This window comes from Lissotriton helveticus, chromosome 3_1 (assembly GCF_964261635.1).
Source record: "Lissotriton helveticus chromosome 3_1, aLisHel1.1, whole genome shotgun sequence".
Classification (NCBI taxonomy): Eukaryota; Metazoa; Chordata; class Amphibia; order Caudata; family Salamandridae; genus Lissotriton; species Lissotriton helveticus.
In genome coordinates this window covers 1,301,112,817-1,301,134,866 of record NC_136061.1, presented here as the reverse complement: position 1 = coordinate 1,301,134,866, position 22,050 = coordinate 1,301,112,817, and the positions used below count along the sequence as shown (strand labels likewise).

At 46.4% G+C, this 22,050-nt stretch overlaps 1 protein-coding gene across 1 annotated transcript in view; it reads right to left on the bottom strand.

Moving 5' to 3' along the window:
* Positions 1-22,050, bottom strand: part of SNX19 (sorting nexin 19) — a 264,785-nt gene that overhangs the window by 133,250 nt on the left and 109,485 nt on the right. Inside the window, exon 8 of the mRNA XM_078681942.1 lies at positions 10,278-10,407. Within this exon, the coding sequence (XP_078538068.1) occupies positions 10,278-10,407 (130 nt within the window). The remainder of the gene's footprint in view (positions 1-10,277; positions 10,408-22,050) is intronic.

The window sequence follows — 22,050 nt, the reverse complement described above, 5'->3', positions numbered from 1 at the left end:
AAAATCTCGAGTGAAGGTGAAAAAGCTTTGCTAGCGATCGTTTATGAATTGATTGAAAAGGATGTGATTGAAGAAACACGAGGCAACGTTTGCAATAGTCCAGTTCTGCCTGTTTTAAAACGAACTGACCCTTCTCAGCCACCTGTGTACAGATTCATGATTGATCTTAGAGAGGTGAATAAAATAGTTGTGCCACAATTCCCAGTTGTCCCCGACATTACCACATTATTGACTATGATTCCAGCTTCTGCCTCCTGGTTCTCGGTGATTGACCTGAAGAATGCTTTCTTCAGCATCCCGATTGCTGAGGAGAGCAGGGATATTTTTTCCTTTACTTTAGGAGGTCGCAGCTTCCGCTTTAAACGCGCTCCTCAGGGCTACTGTGAAAGTCCATCAATATACAGTCAAGCTCTAAAAACACAGCTTGATACGATTGTTCTACCTAAAGGTGCTGCTCTTGTACAGTATGTGGATGATTTGCTCATTGCTGCAGACACTGAGGAAATTTGTAAAAATGTAAATGTAAATGTAAATGTACAGGAAATGTAAATGTAAATGTACAGGAATTTATATAGCGCAAATCACCAAGCGGTTTCTAAGCGCTTGCTTAGGGAACCCGTCCTGGTATTCCCCTGTGAGATAAGGGTATCCGCAAGGTGAAAGCCAGGCATCCCGCCGCGAGGGGCCGTTGTGGAGATTAAGCAAGCTATTGCCCAGAGTCGCAGAGTGTGAGCCTGTGAGTCGAGTAGGCACCGGAGCGAGAATTGTCGAGTCCGTGGACATTTTAGGACTCAAGACCCCGCCGAGCTGGGAATTGAACCCTGGTCCCGGGCTGACCTCTGCTTCCAGGTCTGCCTCCTCTAACCAGTGAGCCACACTTCTCCACGTTGCCACGTTGTCATTATTGCGTCATCTGTGTGATCTTCATCACAAGGTGTCACTTTCCAAACTGCAGTATTGCCGACAAGAAGTGACCTACTTAGGTCACCTCTTATCGAAGGAGGGAAGGAAACTGACCCCAGAAAGAATTCAGGCAATAGCGAAATTGAATGTGCCAAGAACGCAGAGAGAAGTGCGTGCTTTCTTGGGCATTACATCGTACTGTAGACAGTGGATTCCAAATTTTTCATTATTAGCCAAACCCTTGGTGGCATTAACGTGTAAAAATACACCCAATCCCATTCCTTGGTCTGAAGAGTGTCAGAAAAGTTTTCTCGAATTGCGCACAGCATTGTGTTCGGCTCCTGTGTTAGGTACCCCCGACTACAGTAAGCCTTTCACATTATATGTCCACGAGCAAGAGGGCTGTGCATTGTCTGTGTTGACTCAGTTGTTTGGAGGTAGGCAGCGTCCATGTGCCTATTTTTCGTCGACTTTGGATCTGGTAGCTAAAGCATTACCAAGTTGTTTAAGAGCCACAGCAGCAGCAGCTGTTTCTATTCGACAGTCTGCTGGTCTAGTAATGAATAATACACTAGTCGTGATGGTCCCACATGCAGTAGACACGTTGTTAAATAGAACCAAGACACAGCACTTAACTAGTGCTCGACTGTCCAGTTACGAATTGACATTACTAGCGAGTCATGTGCACATAAAAAGGTGCAGTACCTTAAACCTAGCTACATTGTTGCCAATTGCAGAAGAATCAGATGTTTCAGAACAACACGATTGTCTGCTCAGAACAGAGGAAGAGACGAAAGGGAGAGTAGATCTATCCGATACTCCTCTTGCTGAATGTGATGGTACATTGTGGGTGGATGGTTCATGCTTCAAGCTCCCGAGTGGTGATACGACTGCAGCATATGCCGTTACGACTTTACATACAATTGTTGAAGCTGCACGTGTGCCACATAATTCAGCTCAAGCGGCAGAATTGATTGCATTGTCCAAAGGAATGAAAGTGACTATCTACACTGATAGTCAGTATGCATTTGGAGTGGCTCACAGTTTTGGGCGATTGTGGAGAGAACGTGGTTTCCTGACGTCGCATAGAGCTAAGATTCAGCATGGTCAGTTGGTGAATGAGCTTCTTGAATCACTGACCCTGCCCCTGCAAATGGCGATTGTGAAATGTAGTGCTCACAAGAAGGTGACTGATGATGTTGGTCGTGGGAATGCATTTGCTGATGAGATCGCGAAAGAAACTGCAAAGAAGGTAATGAGCTGAATGTATGTTGCAGGCCCTGCAAAATGGACTGGTAATGTTGGAATGTGTGAAGACACAATAGAGAGTGTGAAGTCCATTCAAGCTGAGGCCACAGAGAAAGAGTTGAGCACGTGGAGAGAAAGTACGGGTAGAATGGATACAAATGGTTGCTGGATTGAATTATCAGAGCATCAGAGATGGTTGTTACCCGATGCATATGTGCTTGCAGTGGTTACAATGGCTCATGGAATGGCTCATATCAGCGTGAAAGGGATTTGCGAGTTGTTGGCCCCAGTATGGAAGAATTCAGGGATTCCCAAGTGTGCAGAGAATGTTGTCAAGAATTGCATGGTATGTCTGAAGCACAATCCTGGTAGGGGAACCCCAACTCCAGCTGGTCATTTTGCACCTCCTACGTATCCGTTCGAGGTTTTGCAGCTAGATTTCATTCACATGGAGAGGTGCAACAATTTAAAATACGTACTTGTCGTTGTTTGTGCCTTTTCAAGATGGGTAGAAGCCTATCCCCTAAAAGACAATACTGCCTTGTCCACAGCAAAAGCCCTTGTGAAAGAGTACTTCCCCAGGTTTGGAATGCCTAGAATGGTCTGGTCTGATAATGGAAGTGAATTTGTGGGTCGTGTGATGAAGAGAGTGTGTGAAGGGCTAGGTATTCGGCAGAAGTTCCACGCTGCAAATCACCCCCAATCAGCTGGATTAGTAGAATGTTACAATGGCACTTTAAAACTTAAACTGGCCAAAATCCAAGCGAGCACAGGTCTTAAATGGCCTGACGCTCTACCCTTAGCACTCCTGTCCACTAGAATGACTGTGCATTCATGAGTGAAACTTAGTCCATATGAGATAGTTTTTGGCCGGCCAGCCAACATATGGGGAGTGCCTAGACCCACTAAGTTCAGCGAGCTTGAACACCCTATTTTGCTTAATTATCTGTATGAATTGACGGCTAAATTGCGTGTTTTGCATCAACAGGTCCACAACACCCTGCCTCCGGTCTCTGAGACTCCGGGTCACGCCATTGACCCCGGTTCCTGGATTCTTGTCCGCAACTTTCAAAGAACGAAGAACGACCAGCCCAGGTGGACCGGGCCTCATCTCGTCCTTCTTTCTACAAGATCAGCCGTTCGGGTGGAGGGGAAGGCCAACTGGGTCCACGGGATCCATTGTAAGAAAATTCCTTTCCCTCTGCCCTATTACCAGTGGGTACAGAAGGGTGTCGCTGACCCAGAACCTGATACCGTGTCACATGCCGTCCCTTTTAATGACTTGCATGTAAAAAGAACTGACTCTGAGCGAGAAAGTGAAAACATTTTGCACAAGGCTGTGCCGCCACCCAATCGATTGAACACTACAGAGCCTGACCTTTTGTTCCAGGATCAGACATTACCTGGAAAACAACGATATAATTTGAGACCGAGGAAAACGAACTAATAAACACTTTCTTTTTGCAATTTGAGACCAAGATCCATGGACTAATAAATAGATATTTCTTTTTCCTCCCAAGTACTATTTTTGAAAGTGCAGCTCTCCCATCCAAGAAACTTGCTTAATTTTGTTTTTCGAACCGCCATCCGGGTTCCGCTGCTAGGGCCGCGGTTGATTAAAGTCTTTGGGGTGCAGCTGACGACGTTAGGTCGGTAGTTCTGGTTGGTCCAAGGGAGTTGCCTAGACTGACGGAAGCATCCCTTAGCAGAGGCAACCTACCACCGCGGGCAGCACTTTAGAGAGGATGGAGTTTCCCGATGTGGAGAGACCTGCCAAACGGACGAATTTTAAGCACGAATTGTGCAACGTGATGACAAGAAAAAGTTTTATAATATTGTGTATTTTGATGCTATTTAGTGTAATGATATTTTTGATAAGTTATGTTTTACTTTCCTTTCGTGTAACATTTGCACCCACTGCATCACCCATACCTCCTCCCACTGTTTCCTCTCATTCTTTCCACCCTCTGCCTGACCACGAATCAAATAGGAGATTGGAGTTCATCAATAACTCCTTTGTTCAGTTATTACACCAACACCAACGTATAATGAACATAACTAATTGTTGGGTGTGCGGTCTTATGCCTCACACAACGGATAAAGGTATCCCTTATCTGGTCCTGCCGTTCAGTCACAATGGTTCTGTATGGGCATATAGGACAATGTTCATATATGCACACGAAATCTACCCCCTGCGTTCTGTAACAGACAATCCTAGGAAAAGTGCTCTAGTCAAGGGTATAGTAGACATGATTAAGGAAGGTATTTCTTATGAGACTATCCCGAGAGATGAGACACTGGTATACATAGGATGGAACATGACTGGATATGGAGCTACTCTGAGTGAGAAACAGCAAGCTAAGAGATCGTCCCCAATTTGGATTGTACCCCATCAGGGTCATCTGTGTCTGCAAGGTAATGGCACGAATCCCAGGGCTCAGTTAGGGAAGAGTGTCTGTACTGAAACGTATGTTTTTGGATCTCTGACTTCCCCAGCGTTTTTAGCAGCTAAGGGTACCTATTTCATCTGCCACGATAGAGCCTATACATGGTTGCCCCCTGACTTTTCGGGCTCATGTTTTGTTTCCTTCCTGTTGCCTCCCACCTACACAGCAGCGGCAGACTACCACAGGACAAGGATAGTTAGAGGTGTTTTGAGTGAAGAAGACACTGCGGGTCAGGAATTTGGGGACTTTGCAAAGGGTTTTCTGCCGTTCTGGGGATCCATGGCTAACAGCAGGAACATAAGGCAATTGACAAGGGTAGTTGAGTCCACCGTGATTGAAACTGCTGGTGCCCTTAGTAATTTGACTGCTGAGCTCCAGTCGGATCGACTTATGACCCTTCAGAACAGGGTCGCTTTAGATGTCATACTTGCAGATCGGGGTGGGGTATGCAGATTGATCCAATCTAGTGGCTGTATCTTCATCCCTGATAACGCTCCAACAGTGTACCAGGCCATCTCCAAACTACATAAGATTTCCGAATCTATTCTTGTGGATAAAGGAGATTGGTCGTTAATGGGATGGTTCTGGGAACTGATATCTGCCTGGGGATGGAAAATTCTAATGGTCATTGGGATGGTCTTAGCCATTCTTTTCCTGTTCTGTCTATGCATACAGTGTGCTCCTGCAATATGTGGCCTTTGCGTCACATCATGTATAAGGAAGCCTGTATCAAGAGATGAACTGAGTACTAGAATGATGTTACAGCAACACCTCAATGACTTTAGGAATATAGATCTGGACTTGGATTAACATGAGGATAGATTAATTGCCTATGTAATGGCAAAAGGAGGGTTTGTGGTTCTGAAAATTCTGGATTCATGTAATCGTTCTGGACTCGAGAATTAAAACTTCGTCGAACCATGACGAATTTGGTATCAAAAGACCGAGAATGACGAGCACACCATGTACATATATTTTCAGCATATTCGAGTGATGATTTCACCTCGAAATCGTCATTTGCTTTCTGAACCCTTGGCTTCCATTTATGTGTTGCCCTTTACATAGGCCTTAATCCAGCCAAATTCAATTCCACAAGGACACGTACACCTTAATCAACTTTTCTATGACCTGTGCAAGTTGGAACCATTGCCCCAGGCCGAACTCGTTAGGTCAGTTCCCCTCCCAGTGGCCGAACAAGATAGCATCAAGGCTCAACAAGCCATAAAACCATTTCAGCGCGCACACCTGCCGTATCTTGCTCCCATCTGTCTCTACTCTTTTTGCTGCACTTACTTTATGGTGGGGAGGTGCCTGTTTTATTGGGGGTCCACCGATATCTGATGAAATGTTGGGCCTTGCTGGGTGATTTGTTGTGGGAAGCACGACGTGAAATATGTACATGTCATCATGACTCTGCTTTTCCTTTGTAACCAAAACCTGTAAATGATATATTGCAAATTCGAAGAATGTTTGCCTGAAGCCGAATATTCTGTATAAAGAGAGAAGCCTGACTTTGTAAATTCGAGCAGTCTCCTGAGAATATACTTCCCCGTGTGTTGTACTTCTAGGACACTTGTTACCTTGGTTGCAGCCAATAAATCGATCTTTGACTTCACCTAGAAGACTCTGAGTTTCTGTGGTCTGGATCAGGAAGAACCCGAGGTCTCTGGGTGTACCCTGACACCGCTGGGTTACCGGTTCTGTGCCGGTTCTTAAAAACCCAGTACCTCAGCATGACGCTGAATTTTTGTTCTGTGGGTGAGAGGGCCCTGGACGCAAAGCTGAGAGTTTTCATAGTTCCGTTCCTTCCTTCTTGCATGAGGACTGCTCCCAGTCCCTTATCGCTAGCATCCGTCGTTAGCACTGACAGTCCTTGGGGATCATATCCCTGCAGGGGTATGGCTTGGCTGATGTCGTTCCTTATGAGTTGCCTTAGGTGGTGCGTCTTTGTGGCAAAATGTTGTACGAATTTGCTGTAGTATTTAGCCATCCCTAAAAAGGATCTCACTTCGTCCTTGCTTGATGGTGGTGGCGCATCACAAATGGCTTTGACATTCGCTCTTTTCTGAGTGATGCAGAGTTCTCCTATCTCTTGTCCCAGGGAGGTGACTGAGGTCATTCCCAGCCGGCACTTCTCCCGCTCCGCGGTTAAGCCCTTTTCTTCTAGGACTCCCAGTACCAGGTCCAATTTCTTGTCATGATCTTTTAGGTCCTTCCCCATCACCAATATGTCGTCCTGGAAGTACTGCACTCCTTCGATGTCCTTGAAGAGGCGGTGCATTAGTTTCTGAAATACCGCCACCACCGATGCAAGTCCAAACAGCATTCTGCTGAATTGGTAACACCCAAAAGGTGTTATGAACGACGTTAGTCTCCGGCTCTCCGGGTGCAAGGTTATTTGGTGATATGCCGACATGAGATCAATGGCAGAGAACCATTTTACTCCCTTTGTCTTCGCCAACATTTCTTCGATGCGGGGTAGCGGGAATTTCCCGACGACAATGCACTTGTTTAGCTCTCTCAAGTCTACGCAGAGCCGGACCTTACCATTGGGTTTCATCGCTACCACTGGGGGCGCCAACCACTCTGCGCAGTTTATAGGTTAGATGATTTCATTTTCCTTCAATCTGCATAGCTCTTGTTGTACTGCTTCTCGTATCGCGATGGGGACATTTTGCACCTTGTGAGAAACCACCGGTCGGGAGTCTTCCTTGAGTTCTGTTCTACGTGTGAATTTCTCCAATTTGCCGATTTTTCCTCCAAACACCCTGGGGAAGTCTCTCTTCATTTTCTAGAAATCCGGCCAACGCTCGGGTGCCGTCATCAGTACTTGTGTGTCTCCTCCTGGATCCAGCTGTATGCCTAGGTCTCCTTGATCCATCCACCCTAAGACCGATGGCCCCTTCTCAGCCACATACAACTTGCACTCTGCACTCCGTCCATTGAATTCAAAGGTTAGCGCTCTGTATCCCACTATGGGGATCGGTTCTCCTGTGTACGTGACTGGTCTTATGTCCGGAGGTTCTAACCGAGGGCCTAGACTGGGTCTGAAGTTCTCATTCCACACTGCTCTTTGGACGATGGTATACGGGGACCCAGAGTCTACTACAATTCTGATCTGCACTCCTCCGATCGTCATGTCGCATTGAGGCTTGCGGGATTGTTGGCCGTCTATGCCCAGTACTTGGCCATCCACGCACAGTACTGTGTCCTCTTCTTCTTGCTCTTTACCTTATGCTTCTTCCAGATCTTGCTCTACATATTTCACAGTGTTACGACCAGACTTCCGGCGACATACTTTCTCGTAGTGTCCTATTATGCCGCAGAACATACACTTCGCCCGGAACGCCGGGCATCTTTTGTCGTAAGCCTCGTGGGCATGATAGCATCGGTAGAACGCGTTCTTGCCTCCTCTGTTCTGCTTCCCTTGTTGCGCCGGTTTCCCGGTCCATCTGTTGGGTCCTCTATTGCTTGCCGTCGGGGTTTTGCTCCTTCCTGCTGGTTCTTCATCATCTACTTTGTTCACCATGGGTCTCGGGACCTGTTCCCTCTTTGCTGCGTCGGCGCATCTTTTTGTCAGTTCAGCCTTTTTCACCATGGCGATCACCTCCTTTAGCGTGGCATCTCCACTCGCCCACAATTTGTCTTGCACAGTTTTGTTGGTGGTGTGCATGACTATCTGGTCCTTTATGAACTCATCATGCAGCGCGCCGAACTTGCATGCCGTCACCAGTTTCTTCAACGCAACTACATATTCGTCGATTGACTTGCCTGTTTCTTGCTTCCTCTGCTGGAAATTGTATCGGTCGATAGACGTGCACACCGCAGGTCGGTAGTGATTGTTCAGCTCTTCACTGGCATGCGCGAACACATCATCGTCTGCGGCTTGCCTAGGCATGGGTACTGGGTTCTGAAATACTCTAATCCCTTTGGGGCCCAAGTTGTGTAGGAGTATCCTCTTCTTTCTTTTACTTGGAAAAGCTTCTCCATGCTCATCTTCTAGGGCTTCAATGTATTTCATGATATACTCTCTCCAGTCCTCCCACTTCATCAGGGGCTCTCCCGGTTTGGGTAGGAACGGTATCGGCGTTGTCAGTGATGATGCCTGCGCACTCATTTCGGCGCGTCTTGCTGGTTCTATCTCCTGGCCTCTCGGGCTGCACGGCGCGCTTGCTTCCTCACCCTGCGCTGGTTGCAGTTGGGGACCCTCTGCGCCCCTTACGCTGTCTCTCCCTGGCTCCGCCAGGACCACCTCCTGGTTTAGAGTCTTCCCAGTTTGGCCTCTACCCTGGCGTTCCCACCAGCTCTTCTTCCCCCTTCTGTGTTGCAGGGGTCACTATGGGGCCGGTTCCTTTCTACCTTTTCCCGCTTCTCTGTGTCCTTTGTACGTGGTTATTGTGAGCTATGCTCTCATCTGTGTCCTCCTGTGCCTCTGCCACGCCCTCCTGCTGTACCGGTTTGCTTCTCCCTCGTGGCTCTGCCCGTGCTTCCTGTGTGGGTCTGGAGCCTCGTGGTACTGGGTTCTTCCTTCTTTCCTCGTTTTTTTTTCTCTGCCAGCCTCGTCGCCATTGTAATGATGCTCGTTTAGCCCCCCACACAATAAATCTGGAGCCTGTGGTGTGAGCAGAAGATTTCTTTAATTATACATTTCCATACAGGAGAGCGCCGGGACGTCCGATGCCCTCAGGGGTTTTCTCCCGACTCGCGCTGTGCAGCGCGATCGGGAAAATGGCCGCCTCGCCCGCTACGTCATCACGTAGCGTGCAACACTAGAGCGCGACTCTACAAGCCAGACTTCAGGCTCGAGCTTTCAGTGGCTCGGCCACCGGTACATGCTGATCCCAGCCATAGAGATAAACTCCTTTAGTGGCACTGCTGCTATGCAAGGGTTCTCACGTGAGTGTGTGTTACGCCACAAGGAGCACACACCCAGGGAAGAGTGATACAGGTTTCAGCCAGTACAGACTATTACATTAGTGTTCTACATACCCATGCCGAGTAATATATCCACTTTTAATTGTCAAGTTACATTCATGTATATAGATGCGCAAGTCACTGAAAGCTCAAGCCAGGCTCGAGTATGAAGCCTGGCCCTGGCTCTCCATAGCTCCTGTTGAATCTTCGAGCCCATGAGGAGGCGAGGTACCATGAGGCTGCCGCCTGCCTCCCTTCATCTGTTAGTAACAGGAGAGTTGAACGAGTGCAGGGGGCTACGAGACTACCTAGCAAATTATACACTGAAAAACCTATATGTAAATGTATTATTCGTCTTGCAACACTATATCCATTCCAGTCTCTATAACGTTGGCAGGTGTGATGATGAAGTAAAATCTCACTCATTTGTGGTACTATGGAGATTGACAGTACTGGAGCATGCAGATCGTACTGTAGGTCAGTACCCAGGTGTATTCGGATGTATGCGAGGTTAACAGGATAATTTCGTGTCAACCTCACATTTCAGGAAAATCTGATGTTCCAGTTACCTCGCAAAGCGTTTTCACAAAGTTTATTTTTTTAACTTTGAGTTTTGCGTTTTTAAGGTGCCTTTTATACAATCTATTGTGTTGCAAATACTCCCAGTATACCAAACTTGGGCGATCGCAGACCTACCTATGCTCATTTCAGACACTGCTTGGAGACCTAGACAGTAACATCATGGGTAAAGCACAAAGTAGTTACCTCTGGATCAGGGTCCCGAAGAGCAGCTGGATCAGCTTCTGGGCGTGGTCAGTGCACATCCAGTGCCACTGGTCCTTCATCAACAGCAGCAACACATCCAGGGCAGCGTCGGCCAGCACTGTGTCTTGCCCTGTTCGTGCGAAGGGAAGCAGGAGGCAGGTGAGAATGCGGAAGAGAGGGTGATTCCAGCGCACACAAGAATTCATCAACATTAGATAGAACGTGCAGACACCTTGCAATGGCGGCGCAGCGCATGCGCATTAGATCTCCATGTGCACAGACGGGGACAAAGCATTTCACGGCCACGACTTGGCAACCTTCTGGATTTACCACAGGGATTCAGAGTGCTTGCTCACCTGGGTGCTGACAAGGCAGAAAGAGTCAGGGTCTTTCAGTACTTGATTCAAGGCACAGAGCCTTGTACTCTTAGAACTAAATGGCACCACGAAGGGACGCACAGACAGTGAGTTTCACCACTATACCAGGAAGGGGCATTAGACTAGCAAAGGACTCGAGTCGGGGGCAGAGGCTCAACTAGAGCCAAATTTCGGGGGGGGGGGGGGTTGGCGGGGGGCGACTAAGGAACAAATTCGGGGGGGGGGGGCTGAATCTTTAAGCAACATGCAGAGTGGAGCTGTAGGGGCTCCTAGAAGGGGTGAGACAACAGCAAGGTCTCATTAACATGCAAATGGTCTTTTAAAGACCTGTGAAGTGCTCGGGTGCGGCTGTGTGTGTGCCCGGGAAGCTGTCTCATCCCAGTCTGCCGCACACCACAGGGGGGGAGGGGGAAGCGGGGGGGTTTGGGGGGCTGAAGCCCTTTGAGTCCAAAGGATGTTGCGCGTCTAGTCGAGGGTACACGCGGGTGGACGGCACCCCCAACTCTTTTCACAAGGTGGATGCCGTCCCCCCCCTGCTAAGAAGCTAGACCTCACAGAAATAAGCTGAACGTGTCCCGGTGTAATTTTCAGACACCGTGACACGTTCAGCACGTAACCTCATGAGGTCATTTGCATATTGTCAGTCCCCCCACTTCTTTTATAGGACTTGTGACCTGAAAAGGAGTGCAGGTTCACAGATCCCCATGACTGCATGGAATCCTGGACTGGGACAGCAACAGAAAACGTTTCACTGTGCTACTGGATGGCTCAGTTAAACTTTTATCTTTAATGTCAGGGTTACAAAATTATGGACAGAGACACAGGCATATAAGGTCTTCTCAGACTGCATGGCACTGGTATACATGGTGAAGGAACAAGCACACAGTTTCTAAGCACTGCATGACGAGCCGAAGAGGTAAGCATAAAGGGCCCTTCAAAACTGGCCTCTAACTGGGGTCAGAGGACTGGAACCAGAATACAGGTAATTAATTTGTTACATAGAGGCAGAAGGACACTGGCCTCCAATACCCCGTTTGTTCCGTGAACAGTTTCCCAGACTGAGACCGTGGGGCAAATACAATGATATGTAACTTTGTGCAGGGTTGGATTGGGATTAAAAATCGGCTCGGCCACACAAAACAAAAGTGACCCACATTTGAATATTGCCTTTACGTAAAACACTGCTTGGGCTAAATTTGATTAAAAAGGGGGGGGCGCAAAAAAAAGCACGGATTAGTTTATACTGGTGAAACACACTTGAAAACAAGTGAGGTCACTTCTGCTCAGGCCCCCTGCCCCCGCTCAAAATGTATATATTAATGGCCCAGCGCGAGAAAGGGAGTGAGAGTGACACCTCTGCCCGTTGATAAAAGGAGGCAGGGCTTTAAGTGGGATGAAAAACCTGGAGGGTCTCTCAAAGGGGGGTGGTCAATGTAAATAAGGGCGTGGCTTAAAACACGTAAGCTAAAAATCTGTGTTAAGCACAGTGTGCCGCCTGACTTGTATTTTGCTGTTTCTGTCATTGCGTTTAGATTTATGATACAACAAGCAGGGCTTTAAGTGGGGGGGGGTTGTGGGGGTCTGAGCACCCTCAATTTTTTGGGGGGAGGCCTCAAAACTAGTCTGTAGGGGGCTCTATTTTCGGGCCTCAAAGGCCAAAGGTAGCGTGACCAAACGTCACGGTTTTTGTTAGGTGTTTTGGGTGAGTATGTGCGCGCACTGCTTAAGGCGTGACGTCATTGTAGCAGGAAGGGAAATCCTTTGAAGAGAGACACTATCTCTCGGGATTTCCCTTCTCTTTGAACACGCAGCGCCACCTACGTCATTGTGCCAGCCATCGGCACAACAACAGCTGATTAGAACCGGCACGACCCTGCTTTTACGGCCTGCAGCAAGATTTCTCCAGCAACCAGTGTGACCCTGCTCTGCCTTAAAGCAAGCCAGGGACGAGGGTCTACAACAGAATCCAGCAGCAGTGAAAAGGAAACTTACCTTTGTGATGCCTTCCCAGCCCTACCAGCACCGTTGGGGCTCTGCCTCCGCATCAGAGCTGCCTCAGCCAGGATCCTTCTGAAGCCACACAACACTTGCCCTCCCAGCCTGCAAGCCTGCAAGTATTTTAATGGCCCTTTTTTAATCTCCTTCCCCGCAGCTTTCTCATTCTGCCGCAAAGCGCCATTCATCTTTTTCAAAACACTCTCACTGCCAATGCTGACTTGCTCTGTTTATTGATATATATATATATATATATATGCGGTGGTAAAGCATTCTCATAGAAATCACTGCGTATGCGTAGAAAAGATTGAACAGCCCTCTGAAGGCAAATATTGAGCGCCACTGGTTCCCCAGTCTCCCTGAGTCCGCACAGTTAACTGTCCCTTGTACTTTTCTGTCACCTCGCGAACGCGGAAAATCCACGCATGCCCTAGACAACTGGTATAAGCGGATATGAGGAGAGCGGTTGCTTTTAAATACAGACTACGAGCGACGCCCGGGCGTGGTAGGGAAATTAAAGGACCCTGTAGATGTTGGCAGTGGTGTCGCGTTCGGTGAAAATATCAATTGTGAAAAAAAGCGCCCTCTACAGGGTTAGGGTGTGAGGTGCGCGACAGTAATGTATATGCAGCAGAATGTATGTGTGCACTTAAAGGACGCTGCGCTATTATAATTTGCTGCTGTATTTTATTGTGGTATATGTAAGTATTTTACGTCCTTCTTGCAATATTACCCGCACCTGTGTTCTATAATATCAGTGCATTTGTAATTGGCTACAATATTAGTAATGGCATATTAGTACATTTTATAGTGATGGTTATATTGTACGTCGCTTATATTTAACAACGAGCCATGTATACTTTGATTGAAGGTTCTTCTAAAGCTCTAGCCTTACTATTTATTTGAAAATAGCTCTGGGCCCAAGGGCGTAACTACCAAACGTGACGTGACTGCAGGAACACCGGGGCCAGGGGAATTGATTAATGGGCCTCCCTTCACCCCAAATATGACCGTTTTTCAATACCAAACCAGATATATGGGGACAATATTTCCTTCCCTGCATTAGAGCCCACAACACTTGCTATCAACCTGCCTGGGCCACCTTATACTTAATAAATATACCTTTTTGCCTTTTTTATTATCCTTTGCTGGATGCAACTTCATGATTTTCTTAAGCACACAATTGTAGTTATCTTGATTTAGACCACTCCCCTACTTGGATAGGCCACACTCCTTTAAGAAATTTGCCACACCCCTTTTAGAGCACCCCCCCCCCCCAGTTTTTTTCCCCACTTAAAGCCCTGACAACAAGTGAGATCATACCTACAAGTCAGGACTATTGGCTTTGTCAATGGTTGCTAGTTGCATAAGATTAATAAGCAGTAACTATGGCTTGTATATCGCATTGAAAACACTTCCAAATAAAGCCCTGGTGACACCACAACAGTGTTGCTGCTCCTGAGATTCAAAAAGAGAAGGGAAATCCAGAGAGAAAATGACTCTCTTTAAAGGATTTTCCTTCCCCTACAACGCTCACCGCGCACATCGATGTGCCTGCTGTCACTGCATTCCGGCAACAACAAAAAAATGGACCGCCTGTGCCAAGGCACAAAACAGAGCCCGATAGAGACCCGTTTCCAGGCCCCCTTAAAAAAACTGCAGGTGCTCAGACCCGGCCCACTTAAAGCCCTGAAAGGAGGTAATGGACGCCTATTTGCCCCACTATTTTAGTCTGGGAAATTGTTCAGGAACAAACGGGGTATTGGAGGCAACAAGCCTGCATTGTCTTATGTGTGGAGACCCTGGTTCCAGTTAAATGGAGTCTGCTCCATTTTAAATATTTGTATGCAGACCTCAGCATCAAAGGGGGCTGAGTGGAAATAGTGATTTTCTGTTACTGGCTAGAGCAAAGCCAATGGTCCTGGTTCAGGGCAGGCACCCCTGTCTCTCGGGGATAGAGCCAGATACGAAAAGAGGGTTGAGTATCTGTGCCAGCTGGAGAAGCAACTCCAACTCTGCTGGAAGAACCTCCTACCGAAGCAGTTTTAAGAAGCTGTGGCGGGTTTCAGCTCTTTGTACATTACTTTGAACCTGTGCATTATCCTCACCAAGACTGAACTATGGTCTCTGGTGACCACACGCTCCCACGCTGGCTCTCTCCACTGGGCAGTTTGGAGTAGGCCTCCTCGCTGCATGACATACTAAGGTAATGCTCAAGGAGGGAGATATATAGAGAGCTTTAAGTACTGCTTTAGATCTGGCAAGATGGCTTAGTCAGTTAAATGCTCATCGCTAGCATCTGCTGTGACATTTAGGTCACAAGTTTGAATCCCTGCTAGGCACACTCAGCCTGATATCCTTTTAAGATTGCTAAACTGAGCAATGATGATATTGGTTTCTTACCCTGACTGCACAAATCACGTTCTGACACAGTATATAAAAAAGCAGCACAGCAGAACGTTATTAACTCGTTTGGCCATTTGCTGCATTGCTAAAGAGCTTGATGGATTAAAGGTAGAACTGGAGAAGCTACAACAGCACAGAATAGAGCAAATATTCTACTGCCACTTCACTACAAATGTCCTTATCTTGTAATTGCTGTGATGCTAGCACTCTATGTACCACTGCAAGAGCTGTACAATGAACATTCAAAAGTAAACGTTCCACATTCGGATTTTCCCAGCAGGCGGTCCATATTTGCTGATTTGTACTTGGCTTACTCCTCTCCCTGGAACGTCGATAACCCCTGGGTTTATTTTGATCTCAATATCCAAGGGTCCACATACTAGATTATTTTTTATTTTTTGTTACAGATTTATATAGCGCAAACTCGACCCAAAGGTATTGGAGCGCTTTACATGAGCACCAGTTACATTACACAGGACACATTCATTATTTGGTAGGCGAGGGGAGATTAACTGATTTTACCAGAATCACAGGATGCTGAGCCTACCCCAAGGCTCGAACCTGGTTCGGCTGCTCCAAAGCCATCAGCTCTGGCAGTTATTGCACCCTCTACCCAATTTTCACATTGTGAGGGAAATAACTCAATCGATGCGTTTGGTGCGGGGGCACAAGCTGGAATACTCTGAACCCCAGTACTTAAAAATCAGGGACACTCCTAATTAGGCCAGGAGAACTCTAGCCTAGATGAAATGAGGGATAGACGGAAATGTGCTCTGAAAGATAGAGAGGGCAGCAGCAAGTTTTTAGGTCTCGCCTAGTGTTGCAGTGCATGCGCTGCTCGCTCTGCGAGATCTATTGTAATCGAGGAGATTTCGGAAGTGGAGTGGAAGCTCCGCACATCATTCTCATTGGGTTGCGTCAGCGTTGATGCTAAACGCTTACCTCCCATTGGAAAGGAGGCTTTTAGGTTACCTCCCTTTCTCCTTTTGGGACGGCCCATCCAGACTCGATCGTGTACTCGCGGAGATTACAAGGTGGGCTTTATCTGGAGGGTGAGCACTATTTTCTTTTACTCGTCTTTGTTAAAGGCAGAAGCATGTTTATTGTTCCATCGCGCTCTCACTTAAAGTGAAAGTGCGATGCAATATAAACAAATGGCTGCCTTTCCGCAATATGAAAGCGCTTGTTTTTAGTAGCATTGATCCCAAGGGGACAAGGTATCCTCTTGCCCAGTGCTTGGCGCCCCCCTTGGGATCAATTAATTCCCCCAGGTAGGAAGCCCCACATTTTGAGAACCTCTTATTTAAGGGGACAGGCGTACGGTGTGCATGCAATGAGTGAAATGTTTCTGTGACATAACACAATGCGTGAAGTGATTTCACGCTCGTGCCACCTCTCCAGAAAGAACGTCTGGGTCCACCGGGCAGCGGGCTGAGGCAAATAGCCTGCGATGTTCTGAGGAAATGTACTGGGTCTTTGTCACACATCTCTGCAGTGAGGTAATAAAGGGATCCCCCCCACCCCGCCCCTCTCAATGTTGCACACAGACGCCTCAAGGCATGTTACAATCCACCTTTAGACAGCCTCTCTATGGAGACCAGGCCTTCTTCAGTGTTGGTGGCGGTGCGCGGGAAGGTGTCTGGCCGTTTCCTCAGTCACTTTGCAGTGATTCCTTGAATACTCCCAGTGTGCCAGGCAAGCCTGTATCTGAAATAACCACATCATGATCAACCGGTAATCAAATTCAAGGGGGAGGGAGCTGCCACCTGCTCTCCTCAGGGGCGGGGGCTGAGACCTCCTGTCACGGTCTAGTTTAACATCGAGGAAAAGAACAAGGGGGTGGGCGACCCCTGCATCTCTGAATGCAAATGTGAGGCTTGATTGCAGATCTGCACCTGATAACCGCACAGGGCCATTGTAGAATTATTGGTAAACCCTGCAGTAAATATGACTCTTTGTGCAATGTATCTAGCCAGGAAAAGCTTTTGCTCGTTTGGTGAGGGGGTGCAATTTAATCACGAACATGGTCTGTGGCCGTTGACAATTTATGAGGTTACATTTTTAATTCTGACGTATGCATTTGCTGTGTAAAATAGCATCGCCTAAAACAAAAAAGTTAAGCTGCCTGATAAGGTGCATCAAATATTATTTTTAAAAAGCCAGCCATGAGATACACATTCTCTGATCAAGCAGATCTACACATCAGCAGTTTACTGCAGGGCTGACAACAAACTATGCTTTGTGATGTATTACACACAGTGCTCTTACCACAGCAGGTGTGTGAGCTCCTTTGTGTGTGCACCTTAAAGGCGTTGGGCGCCGTGCTGTGTCTGGTGTTTACATGGGTGTGTGTAAGCCAATCAAAGGACCATTCATGTCCCCACTTCCTCGCAACAACACCTCACTATCTTCTGAACCCGTTAGCCTTTGTTTTGTTGAAAGTGGATATTTTTTAGGAGATTGCACTGTGAGCCAGGTATAAATCCCCGCACACTTCAATGGCATTGATCCTTTAACGGCTCTTCGCACTTTTTTTAGTGATGCGCAATTGTGAAAATGTTATTGTCAAGAAGTGAAGCACCTTCAGTTTGCACACTACCTCTTCGAGGCCCACGTGTCATACTGCGGAGGATGAATATGGGGGAGTTTGAGAGTTGTGTGGTGCAATCTAAGAAAACTGAAGGCATTCTAAGGTGTATTTTAGTGTAATCCGTCATGGTAACGCTATTGTGCACAAGTTCCCAGGCTGTTGCTGGACAATCCTCAATACGCTCATGGGGCATCTGAGAGTCCCATTAAATGGCTGCACATTTACAAGTGTCATTCAACAGCCCCGAGATTGGGATACCTCTCGATACGACCCCATACTGTACTTTGAAGAGTCACCTCGTGCATGGTGACTAGTACCAACACCTTTGCGATCACCCTGCATGTGACCCCTGCCGCCAAGAGCCCGCGCGTATTGGCGCCCAGACTGCCATGCAGACTGTGCCGCTCCAGACACTTGACGTAGTGTCTTACTCGGGTCAGCCTGATTACTTCACGCACTGTGACACTGGTCAGCCTGGGCACCGCACACACAGTTGATCCCGGCCACACTGCCCTGTGAGCCCCTGTGATACTGAGCACCTCAAGACCTGTAAACACCGGCCACACTGAGCAACTTACGCCCGGTAAACCCCAGCCACAATGAGCATCTCACGCACCATCACCTCCGGCTCCGTGATCCCGCACCGCAATCTTGTGAACCTCTGCCACAGTTAGCACCTCAGCCCTGTGAACACCGGTCACACTGAGCACCCCACACACCCTCACCTCACGCTCCCTGACCACCTCACACCCCGTGACTCCCACAGTTCCTAGCACCTCGGGCACCATGACCCCCGCGCGGGAGGCATGCGCTGCTTCCCGGCCGGTCAGGGCTGGAGCGCCTGTGGCAGTGTCCGTCCCTCCAGAGCTGTCCACTTTGCTGAAGAGCACATCTCTGCTATAGGGTGACCAACCGTCCGTAAATTTCACGGACTGCCCGAAATTTGGGCCTCTTGTCCGTTGTCCGTGAGGGTTTCTTTCACGGACGCCTTTTGTCCGAAATTTCAGGCATTGGAGTGAGCTGCCCCCTGCAAGCAGTCTGAGAGTTCTGTAACTCTCACTCCAGGGGCCAGCTCGGCTCCTGCTGTGATCAATGGCCCGTAACCGCCCTCCCTGACGTAGTAAAAGACTGCTATCAGGCCCATTATCATTCTGTATGTCGGACTAATTATCACATACAGAATGATAATGGGCCTCTGCACAGTGACAGCATTTGCTGGGCCTCCTCCTGCCAGAGCCCAGGGCATGGCAAACTGCGTTTGTTTATGCCCCCTTAGCGTTTACACATCACATTCCCTGGGGATGATTGATCAGATCAGGTGTTTTTTCTAGGTCTGTACTCAAGCAAATAGTGCCCCCCCCCCAGTGTCTGTGTGCCCTTCCACTTTATTTAATCACCTCACTTGTATGATGGTGATTTAGGCTCCTAAAAGTATCAGCATGCATAGGTGTGAAAGTCAGCAGGCATGGATGTCGAAGTCTCCCACACGCAAAAGAACACCAGAGTGTCTGACACTCCCACTACAGCAAAATACAGAGATTGCAAGCGGTCATAGCAACTGGAAATCAGTCAGTGAAATGTCACAAGTGTATACACACACAAACACACACACTCTCTCTCTCAGGGAAAAGACTTAGAGAATACATATTTTAGTAGTGGTTTGTTTTCTTTTTTTCTATAGTAGGGCCTTTCCAAAATGAGAAAAATTTTGCTTTGTGACAGTTAATAAAAGAACATTTTATGGACCATTCAACGTAGTGCACATAATATGCATGTGAATTTAGATAGTTATAAGTGCAGTTTTGTGACTTTTGCTGGAGTCATGTGTAACCTGCGGGACTCTGTTTTGAATACCAATATGGATTTCTCAGCATTTCATCCTTCTGAAGTTGATGAAATGGAAGTCACTGGTTAGACAAATACAAATTCTTGCTATTTAGAATGCTTTATAATGGTACAATGTGGCTAAATATATTTTAAGACAGAATATATTATATCAAGCACTATCAGACACATTTGTATATTTGTTCAATAAAAAAATAAAAGTTTCAGTGTGAGTTGAAGGTAAAATTGAATGTAAACTGCAACACAAAAAAGAACAAGTCTCAAAAGTACTAAATCACATAATTGAAGATTTAAAACATCTTAGTATAAACAACTATTGTATCTATTTGTGATTACTGCAGGAAGTCTCTGCTTATTGATGAGTAATTCTGTATATCACTGTGTGTTTTTGTCACTATACAATGTATGTATGCCAATTCCTTTGAGGTAAATTTTTGTGTTGTAGCCTGCACAGATTTCACCCTGAACTCCTGTTAAAAACTATGCATTGAATTATCCCAGTGACCAAGGCCCTTGTAAGCAGTTGACCTTGAACACTGCGCCTGATCTTGGTAATCCGAGTAAAATGGTAATACCGCAGTCCAGAGATTAATACTGTGCACAAGCCTGAACAATACAGATCCTTACTTTAGCATTTGAAAAACAGAATGGGGCAGTCATTTTTACCCATGCTAATAGCATGAGGTACAGGCTCGTAATTATCCCTGTTGACAGAATCAGCTGCTAAATCTTAAATTCTAGATTGCCTGAGTCAAGTTTATCAGCCATTGATTCCCAAATCAATTAATAAACAATCCCAATAGTATGGCTGATAGTGAACCAGGCAGAGGTTTTCAGGTGGACGAGAGGAATGCTATCAGAGGAGGGGGGGTGGAGGCTCCTGTGCAAATGCACTGTTTTCACCTTTATTACTGTGAGGAGAAAATTTCAGAGGATCTGTTTCCCATCATTTCCTGGAAGTACTGTTACTCCCAATATCTCCAGAGTGGAATGGCTACCAAGAAGAATTTGAAGGTCCCCACAAATGTATATGCTTGTGGGTGTACCTAAAAAGTACTAAGGTGAATCACACCTTACAACACTCAATTCTCACACCTTAAGTGAGATTTACTATAGGGGTTTCTCTGCACTCTTGGTGGAGAAATAATCCACAGTAATAAATGCATAGCCACCTATCAGGAGTTCCTTTATGAATTCCTTTCAGGTGTAAAAAAGGTACATTTAGTCATAAACCTATGTTTATGACAGAATTTATCTTTTGAGAAAACAGCCCTATAAGTTTATATATATAGAGTATAAATACTCAACAATTAGGTATTATGGTTCCATAAAGGGATTCATAGAGTTGGAAATCTCAGTCCTTTGCATATATGTTTTTTAAACCTCTCGAGATTTGTGAAGTATGAAGCTGACAAAGCATTTCAAAATGATCCCTTTGTTGTACGGGGCCATAATTCTGTTTCTCAAATGCTAAAGTAAGGATCTGTATTGTTCAGGCTTGTGCACAGTATTAATCTCTGGACTGCGGTATTACCATCTTACTCGGATTACCAAGATCAGGCGCAGTGTTCAAGGTCAACTGCTTACAAGGGCCTTGGTCACTGGGATAATTCAATGCATAGTTTTTAACAGGAGTTCAGGGTGAAATCTGTGCAGGCTACAACACAAAAATTTACCTCAAAGTAATTGGCATACATACATTGTATAGTGACAAAAACACACAGTGATATACAGAATTACTCATCAATAAGCAGAGACTTCCTGCAGTAATCACAAATAGATACAATAGTTGTTTATACTAAGATGTTTTAAATCTTCAATTATGTGATTTAGTACTTTTGAGACTTGTTCTTTTTTGTGTTGCAGTTTACATTCAATTTTACCTTCAACTCACACTGAAACTTTTATTTTTTTATTGAACAAATATACAAATGTGTCTGATAGTGCTTGATATAATATATTCTGTCTTAAAAAATATTTAGCCACATTGTACCATTATAAAGAATTCTAAATAGCAAGAATGTGTATTTGTCTAACCAGTGACTTCCATTTCATCAACTTCAGAAGGATGAAATGCTGAGAAATCCATATTGGTATTCAAAACAGAGTCCCGCAGGTTACACATGACTCCAGCAAAAGTCATAAAACTGCACTTATAACTATCTAAATTCACATGCATATTATGTGCACTACGTGGAATGGTCCATAAAATATTCTTTTATTAACTGTCACAAAGCAACATTTTTCTCAATTTGGAAAGGCCCTACTATAGAAAAAAAAGAAAACAAACCACTACTAAAATATGTATTCTCTAAGTCTTTTCCCTGAGAGAGAGAGTGTGTGTGTTTGTGTGTGTATACACTTGTGACATTTCACTGCCAGATTCCCAGTTGCTATGACCGCTTGCAATCTATGGAGTGGTGTGGCTCACTGGTTAGAGGCGGCAGACCCGGAAGCAGAAGTCGGCCCGGGACCAGGGTTCGATTCCCGACGCGGCAGGGTCGTGGACCAGGGTCAGCAGACTCGATAATTCTCGCTTCGGTGCCCACTCTAACCAGGG